This window comes from Lucilia sericata, unplaced genomic scaffold (assembly GCF_015586225.1).
Source record: "Lucilia sericata isolate MDLA Ls3-8-SP2 unplaced genomic scaffold, ASM1558622v1 Contig000235F_arrow, whole genome shotgun sequence".
NCBI lineage: Eukaryota > Metazoa > Arthropoda > Insecta > Diptera > Calliphoridae > Lucilia > Lucilia sericata.
Genome location: NW_023994262.1, coordinates 278,009 through 298,665, shown reverse-complemented (window position 1 = coordinate 298,665; position 20,657 = coordinate 278,009). Strand labels below are relative to the sequence as shown.

The 20,657-nt window shown below is 30.0% G+C and overlaps 5 protein-coding genes across 6 annotated transcripts; 2 read left to right on the top strand and 3 right to left on the bottom strand.

Annotated features, from left to right (window-relative positions):
* The first annotated feature begins 233 nt into the window (after positions 1-233).
* On the top strand, positions 234-1,047 carry LOC119602496 (transmembrane protein 230). Its single transcript, XM_037954036.1, has 2 exons — positions 234-602; positions 668-1,047. The coding sequence occupies exons 1-2, from the start codon at positions 429-431 to the stop codon at positions 851-853; spliced, it is 360 nt and encodes a 119-aa protein (XP_037809964.1). The 5' UTR covers positions 234-428; the 3' UTR covers positions 854-1,047.
* Positions 1,048-1,283: 236 nt separating this feature from the next.
* Positions 1,284-5,070, top strand: LOC119602492 (ankyrin repeat, PH and SEC7 domain containing protein secG). 2 transcript variants are annotated; one of them, XM_037954030.1, is made up of 3 exons: positions 1,284-1,773; positions 2,070-3,353; positions 4,477-5,069. In XM_037954030.1, the coding sequence occupies exons 1-3, from the start codon at positions 1,542-1,544 to the stop codon at positions 4,812-4,814; spliced, it is 1,854 nt and encodes a 617-aa protein (XP_037809958.1). In that variant the 5' UTR covers positions 1,284-1,541; the 3' UTR covers positions 4,815-5,069. The 2 variants fall into 2 exon arrangements, with proteins under 2 accessions (XP_037809958.1, XP_037809959.1); XM_037954031.1 differs by lacking the exon at positions 1,284-1,773 and adding an exon at positions 1,918-2,010 and having other exon boundaries at positions 4,477-5,070.
* A 706-nt stretch (positions 5,071-5,776) lies between these two features.
* Positions 5,777-8,811, bottom strand: LOC119602493 (ankyrin repeat domain-containing protein 39). Its single transcript, XM_037954032.1, has 3 exons — positions 7,616-8,811; positions 7,332-7,538; positions 5,777-6,057 (listed from the first exon to the last, which is right to left on the bottom strand). Exons 1-3 carry the CDS (start codon positions 7,716-7,718, stop codon positions 5,822-5,824), a joined length of 546 nt encoding a protein of 181 aa, XP_037809960.1. The 5' UTR covers positions 7,719-8,811; the 3' UTR covers positions 5,777-5,821.
* On the bottom strand, positions 5,921-12,069 carry LOC119602494. Its single transcript, XM_037954034.1, has 5 exons — positions 11,916-12,069; positions 11,643-11,746; positions 7,616-8,811; positions 7,332-7,538; positions 5,921-6,057 (listed from the first exon to the last, which is right to left on the bottom strand). Exon 3 carries the CDS (start codon positions 8,365-8,367, stop codon positions 7,936-7,938), a length of 432 nt encoding a protein of 143 aa, XP_037809962.1. The 5' UTR covers positions 8,368-8,811; positions 11,643-11,746; positions 11,916-12,069; the 3' UTR covers positions 5,921-6,057; positions 7,332-7,538; positions 7,616-7,935.
* LOC119602495 lies at positions 8,483-20,376 on the bottom strand. Its single transcript, XM_037954035.1, is given in 4 exon segments — positions 8,483-8,701; positions 8,704-8,811; positions 11,643-11,746; positions 16,973-20,376. Coding segments are annotated over 4 exon segments (384 nt in total). The 5' UTR covers positions 17,055-20,376; the 3' UTR covers positions 8,483-8,611.
* Between the last annotated feature and the right edge of the window lie 281 nt (positions 20,377-20,657).

The window sequence follows — 20,657 nt, the reverse complement described above, 5'->3', positions numbered from 1 at the left end:
ATAACAAAATTTCCCATATAAAGCTGTATGTTGTTTGTTTTTTTTTATTTCTGTCAATCATATACAAAAATGTAAATTTTTATGAAATTTTTAGAGGTTGTCCAGGATTTTTGCTCATATTTCCGTTATGCTGGCTTTAAATTGCGATGGTAACCCATTTTCTGACATTTGTATAATGAACACAGCCATCAGCTGACATAAACAAAATGCAATTTGACAGTTGTGTATTGTTTTGTTTCTACTTATAAAACTGAAAAATAAACATCTGTGAAATTATTTTTTGTTACATTTATTTATAGAACTTTTGTGATAAAAGTATTTCAATTAAAAATAGCAACAATCAAACATTTTAGTCAGTAAATCATTATAAAAAAGTAATTACAAGAAGCAAAACAAATACAAAACGTAATCTCGAAATAAAAGCAAAAATGTCACGTCGCCGAACAAATGCTGGTTCTTATGAACTATTAAGTAGTGAACCTGACGAGGAGGAGCAACATGATCAACCCGATGGCTTTGTAGATGAACAATGGGTGGAACCACAAAGAAAATTCCCCTGGAAAACAATATTATTTATATTGTTTTTCTTTGTGGCCGGAGCGGTGAGTCATGAAGGTTATTGCGCTAGATTTCGTTTATGGAATGTTTTGTTTGCCTTTTATTGCAGACCTGTTTGACTTTTAGTATTTTAGTATCGTCTGGTGTATTTAATGAAAAGTATGCTGATCGTGCTTGGCCCCTATTAATATTGGGTATCTTGATGTTTATACCCGGCGGGTATTATGGCTATATTTTGTTGTGTATATTTCTTAAACGTGATGGTTTTACGGTGGAAGACATACCCATGTTGTAATTGAGAGGAGGATAAAGAAAAAACGAAAAACAAACTCTGCCATTATTTTATTGGTCTTTTGTAATTTAGTGTTTAAGAGGAAATTTATTTATAACAATTTATATTAGTGTTATAAAACTATTATTTATAGCAAAATTGATAATAAATAATGTAATTAAAGGATTTGACTTATAAAAAAAACATGCAAATATGTACTTATTAACGGTTTTGTTATATTTTATTGTTATCGTTATTGAGCAAATCAACAGAAATCGCTATAATAGCCGCTTATAACAAATCGCTTAAATACAAGAAAAACAGCTAAGTTATCTACACAAATGTAAACAATTACAAGGTTGCATTTTCTTAATACTGTGAGTTTAGTTCCGGTCTATGTTGTGTTTTTAAACAAAATACCCCAAAATTTCTAATCTATCGTGTAGTTTTGGGGGGTAATTTAACTCTTTAAAAGTTCAACGTATGCGCATTGCTGAACGACAACAAATACCAACGTGAAAGAAAAAATTCGCATAACTTAGTTTGTTCTTTTTTTAAGTTTGCCTAATAAAATATTTTCCAGCTTTTTATTAACTAATAAATAAACAATAACAGTATTATAAACAAATTTAAAAGTGAAAAAGAAAGAAACCAATAATAACTGAAACCTTAAAGCAAATGTTTTCTCTATAAACTTGAATATTCGAAAGCAATGCACTCTGTTTTCGGTTGTTCTGATGTCAATGAACGTCTCTTGGCTGCTGTTCACAATGGCAATTATGAGGATACATTGTCCTGTCTTATGCAAGGTGCCAAAGCTACATTCATATCCTACTCCTGTGGCCGTACCGCTGTCGGCTTAGCTACTTTAATGGGAGATCCTGAAATATTGCAATTGCTCATACAATCCTGTGAAGAACCGGATTTAGAAATATTTCATCAAGGTGTTTTTTATTTATATTTGTGTGATAATGTTATAAAGTTATTTTTAACTAACTAGGTCATTTACATTTAAAAAGAAATCGATAATTGAAGGTAATTTAAAGTTTTTTACATACATAGTTCGTTTGAAAGGAGGATGTATGTTAAATTAAATCGGAAGATATAGGCCTCCATCGGAGTTCAAGTTCAGTTCTAGTTCGATTCTAGTGTAGTTCCAGTTCTGTTCTATTTCATTTCTAGTTGTAGTTTAGATTTAAATATACTTCAGATTCTATAATTCTATTATTCGCCATTCCAGGTGCTTCCACCACAAATGAAGTCGAGGTTGATACGACACCCGATGGCATGGACTGTTTAGAATGGGAGGATGAATTTACCGCTGATGCCGATCAAATGAACAATTCAAACGGCACAACCGACGAAACTATTGAAGAATTCACCTCACTCTACTATTATTATGCGAAAACATTTGAACGTACTGGTGATATAGTCAGTAATTTAGAAAATTATTGTTGTGGGCACAATAATTGCAATAAAATTATACACCAAGATCCGCACACAGTCGATCACATGACAATGGCTCCTTTGCATTATGCCGCCATTACGGGAGATGTTGAATGTGCTCGTATACTCTTAGAACATGGTGCTAAGGTAAATGTCACAACGGCTGTTGGTTATACACCTTTGCATGTGGGTGCGAATAATTGTGATATCAGTTTGCTGCTGCTCAAATATGGAGCCAATCCAAATGCCAAAACCTTTAATACGGGCGAAACACCTTTCCATGCAGCACTTAAAAATCGTAATGCTGCCGTTTGTCAAATATTGTTACAAACAAATAAAGTCAATATAAATGAGATTGATGAAGATGATAAGACGGTTCTAATTTATGCCATAGCTTATGAACAGATTGAGGCGGCCATAGAGTTGATATGCCGAGGAGCTAAAGTCAATTTGCAGGATAAAGATGGTAAAACAGCATTATTTTATGCGGTCGAAAAGAATAATATCATTTTGGCTTCCCGCCTATTGGAACGTGGCGCTAGACATATCACTTCCCATTATCTATTGCATCAATGTGTGGCCCATAACATGATGGACATGTTAAAATTATTGCTATGCTATGATGATCACAGAAATAGTCTTAAAGTGCGCAACTCGGAGGGCTATACACCCATACAAATTGCCATTATCAATAAAAAATCAGACATGTTGGAATATATGTTAAAATTAGATGCAACATCATTGCAATTAGAAATGGATAATAATCTTTTATTGGCGGTGCAATCTATAGAGAATTTAGTTGAAATTAAGTGTATTTTAAGAATATTATTTGCTTATGCCAATTGTTCCGTTTGGCATAAGAGATCGTCGAATTTTATGTCAACTTCTAGTGCGGGCTGTTATACGCCATATTGTCATATGCCTTTATCGCGTGCAATTATGTTGAATAAATTGGATATTGCAGAGTTTTTGATAAAGGAAGGCATCGATTTGCAGCAACAAATATGTCGCGAACATGTGGTCAATCATTTAAGGACCTTACAGGCAAAAGGATATAAACAATTAACGAAATTATTAGGTGAGTATAAGATTAATGTGAAATTATTGGGTTTTGAGAATTTAAGTTTAGTTTAGAATTTTTAGTTCAGTTCTAGTTTAGTTCTAGTTCAGTTCAAGTTCAGTTCTAGTTTAGTTCAGTTCTAGTTAAGTTCTAGTTTGGTTCTAGTTCAGTTCTAGTTCAGTTCTAGTTCAGTTCTAGTTCAGTTCTAGTTCAGTTCTAGTTCAGTTCTAGTTCACTTCTAGTTCAGTTCTAGTTCATTTCAGTTCTAGTTCAGTTCTAGTTCAGTTCTAGTTTAGTTCTAGTTCAGTTCTAGTTCAGTTCTATTTCAGTTCTAGTTCAGTACTACTTCAGTTCAAGTTCAGTTCTAGATCAGTTATAGTTCATTTCTAGATCAGTTCTAATTCAGTTCTTGACCAATTGCAGTTCAATTCTTGTTCAGTTCTAGATCAGTTTTAGTTAAGTTCTTGTTTAGTTCAGTTCTAGATCGGATTAAGATCACTTCTAGTAGATTTCTAGTTCTTTTTCCAGTTCAGTTCTAGTTTAGTTCTAGTTAAGTTATAGTTTAATTCTAGTTCAGCTCTAGTTCAATTGTAGTTCTGTTCTAGTTTAATTCTAGATCAGTTCTAGACCAGTTGCAGCTCAATTTTTGTTGTAGTTAAGTTCTAGTTTAGTTAAGTATTAGTTAAGTTCTAGTTTAGTTCAGTTCTAGATCGGATTAAGATCACTTCAAATACAGTTCAAGTTCTAATTCTAGTTCAATTCTTGTTCAGTTCTATTCAGTTCTAAATCAATTGTAGTTCAGTTCTAGATCAATTCTAGATGAGTTCTAATTCAGTTCAAGTTTAGTTCTAGAACAGTTGCAGCTCAATTCTTGTTCAGTTATAGAACAGTTTTAATTAAGTTCTAGTTCGGATTAAGATCACTTCTAGTTCAGCTCTAGTTCTGTTCTACATCAGTTGTAGTTTAGTTCTAGTCCAGTTTTAGATCAGTTCTAGTTCAATTCTAGTTAATTTCTAGTTCAGTTCAAGATCAGTTCTAGTTCATTTCTACATTAGTTCTAGTTCAGTTCTAGTTTTGTTTTAATTCAATTCTATTTCACTAGTTAATTTATTAAATTGAAATTCTTTTATCCATTTTCAGTTTTTAAACGGTTTTAAATTTCCCCAACCCAAATATCCCTCTAGTATAACGAATAAATTTTCCAAAGAACGACAAGATTACGAAGACTACATACAGCAATTAACCAATCAACCCTTGGAACTGAAGTCATTAACACGTATACAAATACGTAAGCATTTAATGGAAACATTTTGTAATTCCACCGTAGAATTAAAACAAAACTATCGGGCAACGAATGATAAATCAACATTACAACAAATGATCGAACAATTAGAAATACCTAAAATATTACAAGAATATTTAATAGACTTTTATGATTGTGAAACTGTGATGCCGTTATATGTGTTAAACGGAAAATGAAACTAAAATATAGTACCATCTACTCCTTTTCTTTCACACATACACTAACATTAAAAATTCTCAAAAAGAATATATTTTGAAAAAATAAACAAAAATCTCTCAATAATATATAACGGATAATAGTTTTTAAGAATATTTATATATATTTATTTTTTGCAACATTTTTAAAAAAGAGAAAAACAAAATTGATATTTTTTTATAATACTTAAATGTTTAAAATATTGTTTATTTGTGTTTTATTTGTTAAACGAATACTATTTTTGAAAGGATATTTTTTATTATTATTAGTTGTGATTCTTTATATATTAAATTAAATGTATATGATTTTATTTTTTAACACAATAAATTATTTTTTTTTTTATATTCAAAATATTTATTTGGTTGTTGAAAGTAACAAAGAATAAAAACAGTAAATAATAGCTGAAAGAAAATATATTTAAACCATATTTAAAAGTAATATTTCTTAGAGATTTTTAGAAACTATTTAAGAAAAAAAAATATAGCAAAACCTACAACTACAATAGTAATTCCGTAATAAAAAGTACACATTATACCAACAATATAGTTTTAGAGAAAACCCTAGAGTTTTGTTTTTAAGAACATTAACAATTTTAAAAGTAAAACAAACAAACAAAAGAAAATGTTTATCTTAAATGTTACAACAATTACCAGACAACTAAATAAAAACTAAGAACAATAATGACAAATTGTTAAAGGAAAAAAAAAACGGTTTAAAGGACTTAATAATATATAGACTTTATTTGTTTATGGTATGTATTGTTAGAGATATATTTTTATATATTATTTGTTTCTTTTCAACTATTCTTCATAAAAATACTTTTAAAGTTTATAAAAAAGAAAATATTATTTTTTTTGTTTTCTCAAATGCACTTATTTAGTTAATTATTAGTTAAGTATATATTTTAAAAAGGGGGTTAATATTGTTTGTTTTCTTTTTTTTGTTTAATTTATATGTTGATTTTTAGGTTTATCATTTGAAATTTTCTCTAAGGTTTAAGCAATATTTTAAAATCATCATTTGCATTTTTTGCTAAATATTCAAATGGTATTTTATCTTTATTATCGGGAACATCTTTAAGATTTGGTTGTTTTTCGATTAAAAGTTTACTAACATCTAAATGACCACGAGCCGCTGAACGATGTAAAGCTGTCTGGCCATCTTCATCCTTTAACTCGATATTGGCTTTAGAGTCAATGAGGAGTTTAACGACATTTAGATGACCTGAAAAAGGGCCGGAAAAAAAGAAATATCATTAGAATTTTTAGTACAAAATATAAATTTTCGAACAAAGTTTTAAATTTTAGTAGAAATTTGAATTTGAAAGTAAGGTATTAAATTTAGTACATTGTTCGAAATTTAGTACTTAATTTAAATTTTAGTATGAGAATTAATTTTAGTTCAAAATTTTAAATTTTAGTCCAGATTTAAAAATTTAGTTTAAATTTGGCAATTTAGTGCAAAATTGTAATTTAGTACAATTTTAAAGTTTAGTACTAAATATAAATTTCATTTCAGAGTAAACTTAGTACAAAATTTATAATTTCGTACAAAATTATTGATTTAATAAACATGGAAATTTTAGTACAAAATGAAATATTAAATATTTAGAACAACATTTAGTACAAAATTAGTAAGTTAGATCAAAATTTAAAATTTAGTACAACATTATAAATTTAGTATAAGATTAATAATTTAGTTTTAATTGAAAATTTAGTACAAAATTGGAAATATAGTACAAAATTGAAAATTTAGTACAAAATCGAAAATTTACAGAATTTAAAATTTAGTACAAAATTGAAATTTTAGTATGAATCCTCAAAAATTATAATTTAGTACGAAATTAATAATTTTATACAAAATTTAAATTTTAGTACAAAACCTTAATTTAAGTACAATATTGATAATTTAGTACAAAATTAAAATATTAGTACAAAACATAAATATTAGTACAGAATTTAAATTTTAGTACAAAACAAAAATTTTAGTATAAAATTTATAATTTAGTACAAAATTGATAAGTTAATGCCAACTTAAAAATTTAGCATAAAATTGAGAATTTAGGCCGTAAGCGAAAATTTAGTACAAAATTAAAAATTTAATACAAAATTAAAAATTTGATACAAAATTGAGAATCTAGTACAAAAATGAAAATTTAGTACAAAATTGAAAATTTAGTACAAAATTAAAAATTTAGTACAAAATTGAAAATTTAGTACAAAATTGAAAATTTAGTACAAAATTGAAAATTTAGTACAAAATTTAAAAATTTAGTACAAAATTTAGATTTTAGCACAAAATCGAAAATTTAGCACAAAATTGAAAATTTAGTACAAATTTTAAAATTTAGTACAAAAATTACAAATTTTGAACAAAATTTAAAATTTTGTAGTCTTCAAAATTAAGTAAAAAATTTAAAACTAAATTTTTAGAACAACATTCAAATTTTAGTACAAAATACAAATTTTAAAAGTTTAGTACAAAATTTTAGCTCTTACCCATCATAGCAGCACGATGTAATGCTGTTGCCCCTCCTTTGGTAACAGCATTGATATCAGCTTTCCCTTCTTGCAAAAGTAATTTACAAATTTCGACATTACCATTACGCGCCGCATAATGTAAGGCCGTGTAATCACAATTATCACGATCCATTGTTTTGCCTTTGGCTATAAAGTCTTTAACGCGTTCAACTTCGTTGTAAATAACTAAAAATAATGTCAAAAACAAAGGATAAATAAAAACAAACACTTTCATTCTGAAAAAAAATTAAAAACACACAAACCTGCATTCCAAATACCACGATCAAAATCCATATCGCTTAATGATTGCTGGGCTGGTTGCACATACTTGTGGCATTTGCAACAATCAGCTTTATGACGATCCATTTTGTTGTTTAAATGACTTTAATTTTTTGTTAATAAAAATTTTATTTTTTTTTATAAAGAAGAAAATTTAAATAGTTTTTTTTTTAAGTGTCTTTAGAATTTACACGTTACACGTATAAGTGCTCTTAATATTGAGAGAAATGTAATAGAATATTTATTATTAATATTTTTTTCAATGTCCTTTTCGTTTTCCTTTTTTATTATTTTATAATTTTTATTAGATTTCACGTTGCATAGTCCAACAGATTTCAGCTTCTCCACAACTGCAAACAACTTTATAGCTCAATTGTGCCAAGGTATTTAGCATAACAAGAGGAGAGGCTGATACCATAACACCATTCACTACGGGCTTAACACTGTTTTCGAAACGTTTCGATAGCGCCTGTATTTCAGTGTCATTCAAACCAAAAACAGAACAAGAACGATCATGTAAAGAACCTTTAACGGTTATATAAGCATAAGTGCCTTCGTTATTTACAATGGGTACAGGAATAGTAACTACATTAGCTGTAGTCGCTGGGGCTGTATTTGTTACCGAATTGCCAGATGCAAGTTGTTGTATATTTGGAGGATTAACACTGGGATTTGCGGTTAAAGTTGTTGTGGTGGTATTATTAGTAATGTTAGTTTGATCAGATTCCATTTCCATTTAAAGGTAAATAATTACACTCTTTTCACTACTCTTTTAATGTAGGTGGAGAAAAAGAGTAATTAACAATTTAATTTTTTAACCAGAAAATTTATTTTTGTTGTGTATTATTTCGAAAGATTTCCTTTTTTTTTTTGCTTTTGGTAACAAACTTGGCTTTGGAGTTTGAGGACAAGGGTTGGTTAGAGATTAGAGAGTAGAAAAATGGTACAAAAAAAGTAGTTTTCGATAAGTACTTTCCAATTTATTCGGGAGAGTGCACTTTATGATAGTTGCCTAAACTAGCTGCTTCTCTTCCTATATTCGAAAGATTTTCTCTTACAACGGCTGATTCGGTTCTAGTGGTTCAGGTTCGGTAAACTCTTTACGCATGGTCCACATATACTCGTTATAATCTTGTTTTACGGCTGTGGAGGAGGATGCTACAACGCGAAAACCTAAAATCTGTAAATAAAAAGAGGGTGTTACAAACAATGTCGATAAAAATTGCAAATTTTAAAAAGATTAAGTATTGACCCTAAATTTGCACTCAATAGAGAGATAGATAGATAGATAGATAGATAGATAGATAGATAGATAGATAGATAGATAGATAGATAGATAGAGATAGATAGATAGATAGATAGATAGATAGATAGATAGATAGATAGATAGATAGATAGATAGATAGATAGATAATAGATAGATAGATAGATAGATAGATAGATAGATAGATAGATAGATAGATAGATAGATAGATAGATAGATAGATAGATAGATAGATAGATAGATAGATAGATAGATAGAAGAAAGATAGATAGATAGATAGATAGATAGATAGATAGATAGATAGATAGATAGATAGATAGATAGATAGATAGATAGATAGATAGATGATAGATAGATAGATAGATAGATAGATAGATAGATAGATAGATAGATAGATAGATAGATAGATAGATAGATAGATAGATAGATAGATAGATAGATAGAGATAGATAGATAGATAGATAGATAGATAGATAGATAGATAGATAGTGTAGATAGATAGATAGATAGATAGATAGATAGATAGATAGATAGTAGATAGATAGAGATAGATAGATAGATAGATAGATAGATAGATGATAGATAGATAGATAGATAGATAGATAGATAGATAGATAGATAGATAGTAGATAGTAGATAGATAGATAGATAGATAGATAGATAGATAGATAGATAGATAGATAGATAGATAGATAGATAGATAGATAGATAGAGATAGATAGATAGATAGATAGATAGATAGATAGATAGATAGATAGATAGATAGATAGATAGATAGATAGATAGATAGATAGATAGATAGATAGATAGATAGATAGATAGATAGATAGATAGATAGATAGATAGATAGATAGATAGATAGATAGATAGATAGATAGATAGATAGATAGATAGATAGATAGATAGATAGATAGATAGATAGATAGATAGATAGATAGATAGATAGATAGATAGATAGATAGATAGATAGATAGATAGATAGATAGATAGATAGATAGATAGATAGATAGATAGATAGATAGATAGATAGATAGATAGATAGATAGATAGATAGATAGATAGATAGATAGATAGATAGATAGATAGATAGATAGATAGATAGATAGATAGATAGATAGATAGATAGATAGATAGATAGATAGATAGATAGATAGATAGATAGATAGATAGATAGATAGATAGATAGATAGATAGATAGATAGATAGATAGATAGATAGATAGATAGATAGATAGATAGATAGATAGATAGATAGATAGATAGATAGATAGATAGATAGATAGATAGATAGATAGATAGATAGATAGATAGATAGATAGATAGATAGATAGATAGATAGATAGATAGATAGATAGATAGATAGATAGATAGATAGATAGAATAGATAGATAGATAGATAGATAGATAGATAGATAGATAGATAGATAGATAGATAGATAGATAGATAGATAGATAGATAGATAGATAGATAGATAGATAGATAGATGATAGATTGATAGATTGATAGATTAGATAGATAGATAGATAGATAGATAGATAGATAGATAGATAGATAGATAGATAGATAGATAGATAGATAGATAGATAGATAGATAGATAGATAGATAGATAGATAGATAGATAGATAGATAGATAGATAGATAGATAGATAGATAGATAGATAGATAGATAGATGATAGATAGATAGATAGATAGATAGATAGATAGATAGATAGATAGATAGATAGATAGATAGATAGATAGATAGATAGATAGATAGATAGATAGATAGATAGATAGATGATAGATAGATAGATAGATAGATAGATAGATAGATAGATAGATAGATAGATAGATAGATAGATAGATAGATAGATAGATAGATAGATAGATAGATAGATAGATAGATAGATTGATAGATAGATAGATAGATAGATAGATAGATAGATAGATAGATAGATAGATAGATAGATAGATAGATAGATAGATAGATGATAGATAGATAGATAGATAGATAGATAGATAGATAGATAGATAGATAGATAGATAGATAGATAGATAGATAGATAGATAGATAGATAGATAGATAGATAGATAGATAGATTGATAGATTAATAGATAGATAGATAGATAGATAGATAGATAGATAGATAGATAGATAGATAGATAGATAGATAGATAGATAGATAGATAGATAGATAGATAGATAGATAGATAGATAGATAGATAGATAGATAGATAGATAGATAGATAGATAGATAGATAGATAGATAGATAGATAGATATATAGATAGATAGATAGATAGATAGATAGATAGATAGATAGATAGATAGATAGATAGATAGATAGATAGATAGATAGATAGATAGATAGATAGATAGATAGATAGATAGATAGATAGATAGATAGATTTCAGTCTATAAAAGGAAATACTTCTAAAACCGTTGCAGAGTTATCTGAGAGCTTCTAATCGAGGACTCAAATCTTAGAAGGTTTGCTTTGATTATTTATTATAATTCCATATAAATATTAAAACCAACCCCCGACTAGTTTTATCTAAACATATCTACATCATTCAGACTGCAGAGAATGCATATAAATGATTGCATAAACTCTTGAGAAGTGAGTCATAGCTACATAACTCTAAATTATACAGACAATTTATACTTGTACTTTTTATGGAGTTATTTAAGCATATGGTGAAATTTACTTATAATGATAAAACAATTTTTACTAATTTCCATAATATATCTCATAAAAGAACTTACCTCCAAAGCAGATAAAATATGACAAGGATGTACTAAATAAACTATAGTAGTTTCATCACTATAACCGCCACAAGAAAACTTATTCAATTGCTCTATATCAGAAGCTAAAATTTTACACAAAAATTAAGCAATTAATTAAATTTTGTTACACATAATAATGTTTTTTATAAATAATTTAACAATAAAAACTACAAATAAAAGTTATATATCGCAAAGATAAATAAATCACACAAGGCAGCGTAAAAATAGTAAATAACTAAAATCAATACAAACTATTTGACAGTATTTTGAAGAAAATTAAACAAATTTGCTTTTTTTATATAACCTTTGCAAATTGATAATAATTTGTTAAACAAAAATATATTTTGTGATTTTTTTTTTTTCAAATACCACTTGGTCTTAACTAAGCAACGTTACTGGATAAAGTGCCAAAACATAAAAAAATCGTTGAAAAAAAAAAACCAAAACATTGTGTCATACTCTCTACTAGTTTATTATAAAAAAAGTTTATAGTTGTGTCGTAGTATCGATAAATGTATAGAATGAATGTATAAGTAAAAAATAAAATGAGTAACATTTATAGAGAATATAGTAAAGAGTTTGTATTACTAGTGGAATTGTGAAGATAACTAGCTGCCAGATTAAACATTATATTTGCGATTTTGTATGACATTAAATTGTAGAGATTTTATATTGAAGATAGTAGTTTCTTAAAACAATGAAACGATACAAAAAATTTCGTTTAGTTAATTTTTTAAATGTGACGTGTTTTTAAATGAAATCATCTTTATTGATTATTTTTCAAAAGCGAGTAATTAAAAAAACTAAATTTGGAATATGAATACCAAATAATAAACATATTTGATAACATTAATACTTGACCGATGTTATGTTCAGCTACGGGGCTCATTTTTTGCTTAATTGATTTATTTATAACAAAATTGCAGCGTATGGAGTGAGACCAATACCCAATATATCCTACACTCTTATCTCTCGTTCGTACGACAATCGGTTCTTCGCACCGGAACTACTCGGAGTTCAACGAACAACGAGCAAGGATTGTCAACCCTGCCACACCGGACTTTACACATGTCGCTGCTACAACAACAACACGTCGAGCGAAGCGAGGAGCGAGCGAGGAGCGAGCGAGCGGGCGAGCGAGCGAGCGAGCGAGCGAGCGAGAGCGAGCGAGCGAGCGAGAGAGCGAGCGAGGGCGAGCGAGCGAGAGCGAGAGCGAGCGCGAGCAGAGCGAGCGAGCGAGCGAGCGAGCGAGCGAGCGAGCGAGCGAGCGAGCGAGCGAGCGAGCGAGCGAGCGAGCGAGCGAGCGAGCGAGCGAGAGAGCGAGCGAGCGAGCGAGCGAGAGCGAGCGAGCGAGCGAGCGAGAGAGAGAGAGAGAGAGAGCGAGCGAGCGAGCGAGGAGGAGCGAGCGAGCGAGCGAGGAGCGAGCGAGCGAGCGAGCGAGCGAGCGAGCGAGCGAGCGAGCGAGCGAGCGAGAGCGAGCGAGCGAGCGAGAGAGAGCGAGAGAGCGAGCGAGCGAGAGAGAGCGAGCGAGCGAGCGAGCGAGCGAGAGCGAGCGAGCGAGCGAGCGAGCGAGCGAGCGAGAGGGCGAGCGAGCGAGCGAGCGAGCGAGCGAGCGAGCGAGAGCGAGCGAGCGAGAGCGAGCAGCGAGCGCGAGCGAGCGAGCGAGCGAGAGAGAGAGCGAGCGAGCAGCGAGCGAGCGAGCGAGCGAGCGAGCGAGCGAGAGAGCGAGCGAGCGAGCGAGCGAGCGAGCGAGCAGCGAGCGAGCGAGGAGCGAGCGGAGCGAGCGAGCGAGCGAGCGAGCGAGGAGCGAGCGAGCGAGCGAGCGAGCGAGCGAGCGAGCAGCGATCTAGCTAGCGAGCGAGCAGAGCGAGCGATCGAGCGAGCGAGCGAATCTATCTATCTATCTATCTATCTATCTATCTATCTATCTATCGATCTATCTATCTATCTATCTATCTATCTATCTAACTATCTATCAAGATTAGTCGGAAATGAAAAAGCAAACCACTCGACAAAACGAGGACCCTCTTGGAATATTGAAACGGTGTCAGAACGAAATTACCAAATCTGAGGTTATGATGGTATGTATTTTGAGTGAACACACAGGATTAGGGGAACACCTATACAAAATTGGACTTGCGGGCTCAGACGAATTTAGATGTAGAACATGTTATATCCGAATATAACATTCCTCACGAACACAGATTAAAAAATTCTTAGGATTTACATTCAGAAATATGAGCGAGTTGGTTAAAAGTTAATTCTTATAACTATACTTTTGCAATATATTGTATTCAACTCAGTCCAGTTGTTATAATATTGACTTCCCAGTGTGATATAAACTCTTTACGCAGCATATAAACTATAATTTATAATTTATACCTCTGTTATTTCTTTAATAAATATCTGGCAACTTTATCAATATTAAAAAAAACAACAACAAATATTATCCATTCATTACCACTGGTCTTTTACAAAACATTCTACTACTAATATTTAGAATATTGTATGTATAAAAAAACAAGTGTGTCATTAAACTTTTATATTGAAATATTTGCTATGAACTTAAATGTGTTGATGACTTGTTTTTTTTTTTGTCCATCTTTATATAAATATCAATAAAAAGCCATTTGGAAATAAAACAAAAACTTTTTAAATAAATATGTATAATGAAGTTATATTTAAATATGTAAATAAAAATATTCAATTAAGAAAAAGTTCTTCAGAAATTTATGGGCAATAAATTGGAGTAAGAAAATAATAATAAAGTTTTTGACTTCAGAGAACGTGTAGGCAAATATGCGTTTAATAAGAAAAATTGTTAAAATTTGTGTGCCGTAAAAATCTTTCTTTAAAATTTAATTAAATAATTAATTTTTCGAACTAATCATAGTTTAGTTCTAGTTCAGTTTTAGTACAGTTCTAGTTAGGTTCTAGTTCAGTTGTCATTCATTCTTGGTTCAGTTTTAGTTATAGTTCTAGTGTAGATCTAGTTCAGTTCTAGTTCCAGTTCAGTTCTAGTTAAGTTCTAGTTCAGTTCTAGTTTAGTTCTAGTTTAGTTCTAGTTCCAGTTAAGTTCTAGTTTAGTTCTAGTTCAGTTCTAGTTCAGTTCTGGTTCATTTCTAGTTTAGTTCAGTTCTAGTTCAGTTCTAGTTCTAGTTCAGTTCTAGTTCAGTTCGAGTTCAGTTCTAGTTCAGTTCTAGTTCAGTTCTAGTTCAGTTCTAGTTCAGTGCTAGTTCAGTTCTAGTTCAGTTCTAGTTCAGTTCTAGTTCAGTTCTAGTTCAGTTCTAGTTCAGTTCTAGTTCAGTTCTAGTTCAGTTCTAGTTCAGTTCAGTTCTAGTTCAGTTCTAGTTCAGTTCTAGTTCAGTTCTAGTTCAGTTCTAGTTCAGTTCTGTTCTATTTCAGTTTTAGTTCAGTTCAAGTTCAGTTCTAGTTTAGTTCTAGTTCAGTTCTAGTTCAGTCCTAGTTCAGTTCAAGTTAGTTCTAGTTCAGTTCTAGTTCAGTTCTAGTTCAGTTCTAGTTCAGTTCTAGTTCAGTTTTAGTTCAGTTCTAGTTCAGTTCTAGTTCAGTTCTAGTTCAGTTCTGTTCTATTTCAGTTTTAGTTCAGTTCTAGTTTAGTTCTAGTTCAGTTCTAGTTCAGTTCTAGTTCAGTTCTAGTTCAGTTCTAGTTCAGTTCTAGTTCAGTTCAAGTTAGTTCTAGTTCAGTTCAAGTTAGTTCTAGTTCAGTTCTAGTTCAGTTCTAGTTCAATTCTAGTTCAGTTCTAGTTCAGTTCTAGTTCAGTTCTAGTTCAGTTCTAGTTCAATTCTAGTTCAGTTCTAGTTCAGTTCTAGTTCAGTTCTAGTTCAGTTCTAGTTCAGTTCTAGTTTAGTTCTAGTTTAGTTCTAGTTCAGTTCTAGTTCAGTTCTAGTTCAGTTCTAGTTCAGTTCTAGTTCAGTTCTAGTTCAGTCCTAGTTCAGTTCTAGTTCAGTTCTAGTTCAGTTCTAGTTCAGTTCTAGTTCAGTTCTAGTTCAGTTCTAGTTCAGTTCTAGTTCAGTTCTAGTTCAGTTCTAGTTCAGTTCTAGTTCAGTTCTAGTTCAGTTCTAGTTCAGTTCTAGTTCAGTTCTAGTTCAGTTCTAGTTCAGTTCTAGTTCAGTCAGTTCTAGTTCAGTTCTAGTTCAGTTCTTGTTAGTTCTAGTAAGAAGGTTATTCACTGTTTACCAGACTTTTTAATTTTTAAATGAAAACCTAACATATTATTAAAACTTTCAAATAACTTCTTTTCAAGCACGAAAAGTATATAACAGAAAAAAAGCCGGCATGACCAAAAATAGAATTATACGTGGCTCATTTGATCTGTGCATTAAAATAAAATTTTTTGTTTGAAATTATATTATATTACAACAATTTTTAAATTCTTTTTTTCAAATCAGACGCTTTAGATAACTTTAAGTATAAAAATTTAGTTAATCATCAATTACACCACTTTGACATAGAAATCAATTGAAATAACTATGTATAAAACGTTATTATTTACCCAGCAAAAAATATTTGATGGCATACTTTACAAACCACATCTTAATCACATCTTAAAATGCGATTTCATATTTTTCACTTTTATAAACCAAATATTTCCTTACAAATGAAACCCCAGTTAAAAGTGAGGAAAGAGATGTGGAAAAGTCATTACAAATAACATATTTGAAGTACATCATGATTTGGTGAAAGAGCAGTGAAATTTACATAAGCGTGTCATTAAGAGAATGTGTTTTATTTTTGACATCCAAATATCGGATTTTTACTGCTTCTAAAAATAAGATCAGATGTAGTTCAAAGCTGCCAAAAATGAACAACATCCCTCCAATGACACGCTAATGTAAAATTCATAGGTTTTACACCCGAATTTTAAGCACTTCGGGTTACTAGTTGTGATGAAAATTCTACATCTTTTTCCACACTTTTTTTGCTGGGTAGTTTATTTAAAAGTATACAATAAAGTTGAATTTATAAATAATAAATAAGTAAATAGTGTGTAAGAAAAAATAGGTAAAGTTGTTCATTTTTGTTGGTAGATATGTATTTTAAAACAAGTGACATATTGACATAAAGTGCTGGTATAATATTTATTAATGGCGTAAGATAGACAACGAACTATTTATCTATTGAATAAAAAATTGTAAATGTACGTTTCTTTTTCTTCTTTTCAAATAATAAAAGCTGTGGTGCCATGCCATAAATAATAAAAAAAAACGATAAACAAACAATTATTTCATTCTATAAATAATAAAAGGAACGTTGAAAATATGAAAATAGAACAACTGTATTTGATTACCTTTTAGTCCTGACACTAAAACACGCCATGGATACTTATGACTATATGAAGCTAAATTACCACGTATAATAATGTAGGGCATTTGTATAGATTAAGTTGGTCTTGTTGGTGCTGATGAAGCGTATATTTATTTATTTAAATGTTGGTGCTGTTGTTTCGTTGTTTAAACTGAATTTGTTTAAATTTAATAAAAATTTAATTATAACACGTTTATTGCATTTACGTTGGTCTATGTTTTTGTTGAAGTTGCCTTTTACTTAGGATTAATTAAATTTTTCTATGTAAATCAATTTCTCTTTGATGTTGCTTAATTGTTAGATTTATAATATGATTTCTTTTAATTTGCTTTAGTTTGATTTAATTTACTTTTCTTTTTTATGTCTGTTAGTGCTTAGTTGCTCAATGGCTTTAAGTAAAAGACTGAAATATGAGCTTGTTAAAAATATTTGTTGTTGGCTTATTATTTGTTTTACTTTTTTTTTCGTTAGAGTCGTTTTGCTGATGTTTTTCTTCGTATTCGTTTTTATAGCACTTGGGTACGCGCTAATTATTTTTTCATATTTCTGTATTATTTCGTTGGTTGTCTTCAGATCTTATTAAGTATTTAAACTTTTTCTGATATTTATTGTTGTAAATATCTATTTGTCTCATACGAAAGCTATTAAAAATTTTTGAAATCTAGATAGGGTTCATTATGATCCCCTTCAGTAGCATTTATGTGAGAAAAAAAAAATTAAAAAAAAGAAGATGAAAATAGAGGCTGTGGTCTAAAGGATGAAGCCCATTTCAAGATCTTAGAGATCTTCAAATATCGATAGAACAAAAATGGAACGAGATCTACGTCTACAATTGCTGATATATTCCCTTGATAAAACCTAGCAGTTTATAAGGATTGAAACAGAAAAATGCTTTCAGGTTTATTGTAAACCTAATTCCTAGACAATCTTGTCTGAGACTCTGTATTCCGCGATCGATATGGAGCAACAGGCTCAACGCCTACTGGTTCCGCATAGACCGTGTCGTCCCTAACATATATCCAGCATGTGGACAAGATCCCCACATTACTTAGCCCAATGGATTTATGGATTAACCCTGTAGAAGTGGCCCAATACTTTAAGCTGTTACAACAACAACATGTCTTTTAGGATATCTCTACAGCTCCTCGTCCTCATTTCTGCTATTTATATGTGAAAGAAATTGTCCAAGTTCAAATAAAAATTAATATATATTTTCCTTGATAGTATAATGACAATACAATTTCTTATAACTTAGTCCATACGTTTTCAAATTTTATGATTTTCTTCAATAGTATAGTGATCATACCGCCTACGTTGTAAGATCTGACAAACGTGTATACATAGATAGCTTTATCCTCGATAGTATAGTGATTAGTATTTTCACCTCAAAATGAGTTTGCTGATAATAAAATAAATTTAAACATCTTTAAATTAATTTTATACACATTTTAGCAAACCAGACAACAATTTTCCTCGATAGTATAGTGGACAGTATTTCTGCCTTAAGATGACGTTGTGTAAAAAAATATTTTTTTTTTAATTTTTTTCACAAATGTTTGAATTCTTTTAACATCTGTTTTTATTTGTTTGGCGGTTTCTACTAACTTGGCAGCTACCATCGTTTTAGCTTTGCGTCTAAAAAAAAGTTGCTTGTTTTAGCACTATTTAATTCTGTTGATGTTTTTTTTTTTTTTGAGTAGATTTATGTTATTTTGTGTAAAGTATTGCATTTAAACGACGCATTTAATCAAAAATTCATATAACACTTATTTAAATTATAAGCAAGAAGTTGTTGGTTTTGTGGGTTTTTAGTATATTTAATATTTACTTTATATTTTTATTGCGAAATTTGTGGTGTAAACGCATGATTTTTGGATTTTTCATTTTATTAGAGGGCTAAGTTATACCTATATTTTGGTTTAATTTAAAGATTCTTTATATTTTTAGAGATTGCTTTGTAGTTAATAGAGTAAATAAGAAAACCTGTGACAACTTTAAAATATTTGTAAAATGTTTTCTTTTACTTTTAAAGGTGTAAGTTCTAAAAATAATTTTGACACATTTTATCTGTATAAGTTAGTATCATAAATTTAATGTTAATTTTAAAACTACACGCATGTCTGGCTGCTGTCATGTTTAATTTAAATATATTAGCTATTTAGTTTATTTGATTGACAAATTTTAAAGAACACATTCAAGAGAATGTCGAATAAAAGAAGAAGGGTTTATGGGATGTTCAAGGTAATTTGGCCAAAGCCTAATGTCAAGACAATTAAATCACTTGGTTGCAATAGATGTGTCAAAGTGCTGAGATATCATGGAATATTTGTTTTTTTTTTTAAGTTCCAAATGATTAACGAAAAAGTTCCAGAAATTCATCTTTTATAGGTAGATGACGCAGCATACATTAAATTAGTAAGCAGCGTGTTTTAGATTTTCATTATATCAATATGTTTGATTATATGTTTCTAGGTTATTCATGGATGGATAGACGGATATATAGCTAAATCGGCTCCGCTATCTATAAGGATTTAGTATTTATATACATATATACTTTAATGGGTCAGAAATATTGTAGAAATTACAAACAGAAAGACAATTTTATATTTTCCTTTCGCACGAAAGTCTATTATTGACTAATTTCTATATTAGTTTAGTCCACGGAATATAGAGAACATATTCCGTACTACTTGCCATTCCTATATATTTATTTCAAACTTTTTGAACTATCCTCGTAAAAAGGAACAACTCTTTTGTCAGAATGTCAATCGTAAGGAAACAATATGAAATCTAAATGATTGCCCTTTTTGTTAAAACCTTTGTATAATATATGTAGTTCTTTTCAAAATTTCCTACAAAATTCTGACGAATTCAAAGTTTTTGACAGCACACTTTGTTTATTTATTTCACTTCCACCTTTGCTTCCAGTTCCATTTCCTGCCAACAACCTTGCTGATTATTTGCGGTAAGATACAATTAGTGGGTCGATAGGTCTGAGTTCGTGTCGCAAATAGAGGGAGTCAGTCGTATGTATTTTATTTCGTTTGTTTACAAGACCTTGAGGTATAATAGAAAAAAAGCCAAACAAATGTAGAGTAAATGCAATGACCAACTTTCACACAGGTGGTGTTAATATTGTGTTTTATGACACAGCAAAACTAAAACAACGTACCGTACACCCACAAAACTTTACAATGAAATTATGTCTAGGTCTTATAATTATTTTGTAATTTATTCAATACAATTGTTTGTTGGGTTTTAGTGTGCACTGAAGCTGAGCTATTATTTTCTAAACAGACAGACAACGCCCTGTACCTATTAATTTGCTCCGTAAAAGTAAATTGTTTTGCAATATTGTTGTTATTTATCTTTAATTAGCTTGATGCGTAAATTTCCACTTACGTTTTTTTTTTTTTTTTTTTGTTTAAACTTTTCACAATTTCTTTTTTTTAATTAAAGTCCGTTTTACAAATAAATCATTATTTTTGTTTGTTTAATTTTACATTAATTTGAGTAGATATTTTTCACAAAAAATAAAATTAAGCCCAGAGCAAAATAATTTCTTTTTTTTTTCGCGTTAGATTTGCAAAATAATTGTTTTTCTTTCGACTTGTTCGGAAAACAGACACCAAAGTGAAACAAATTTTAAGGTAACGCCGTTCGATTCT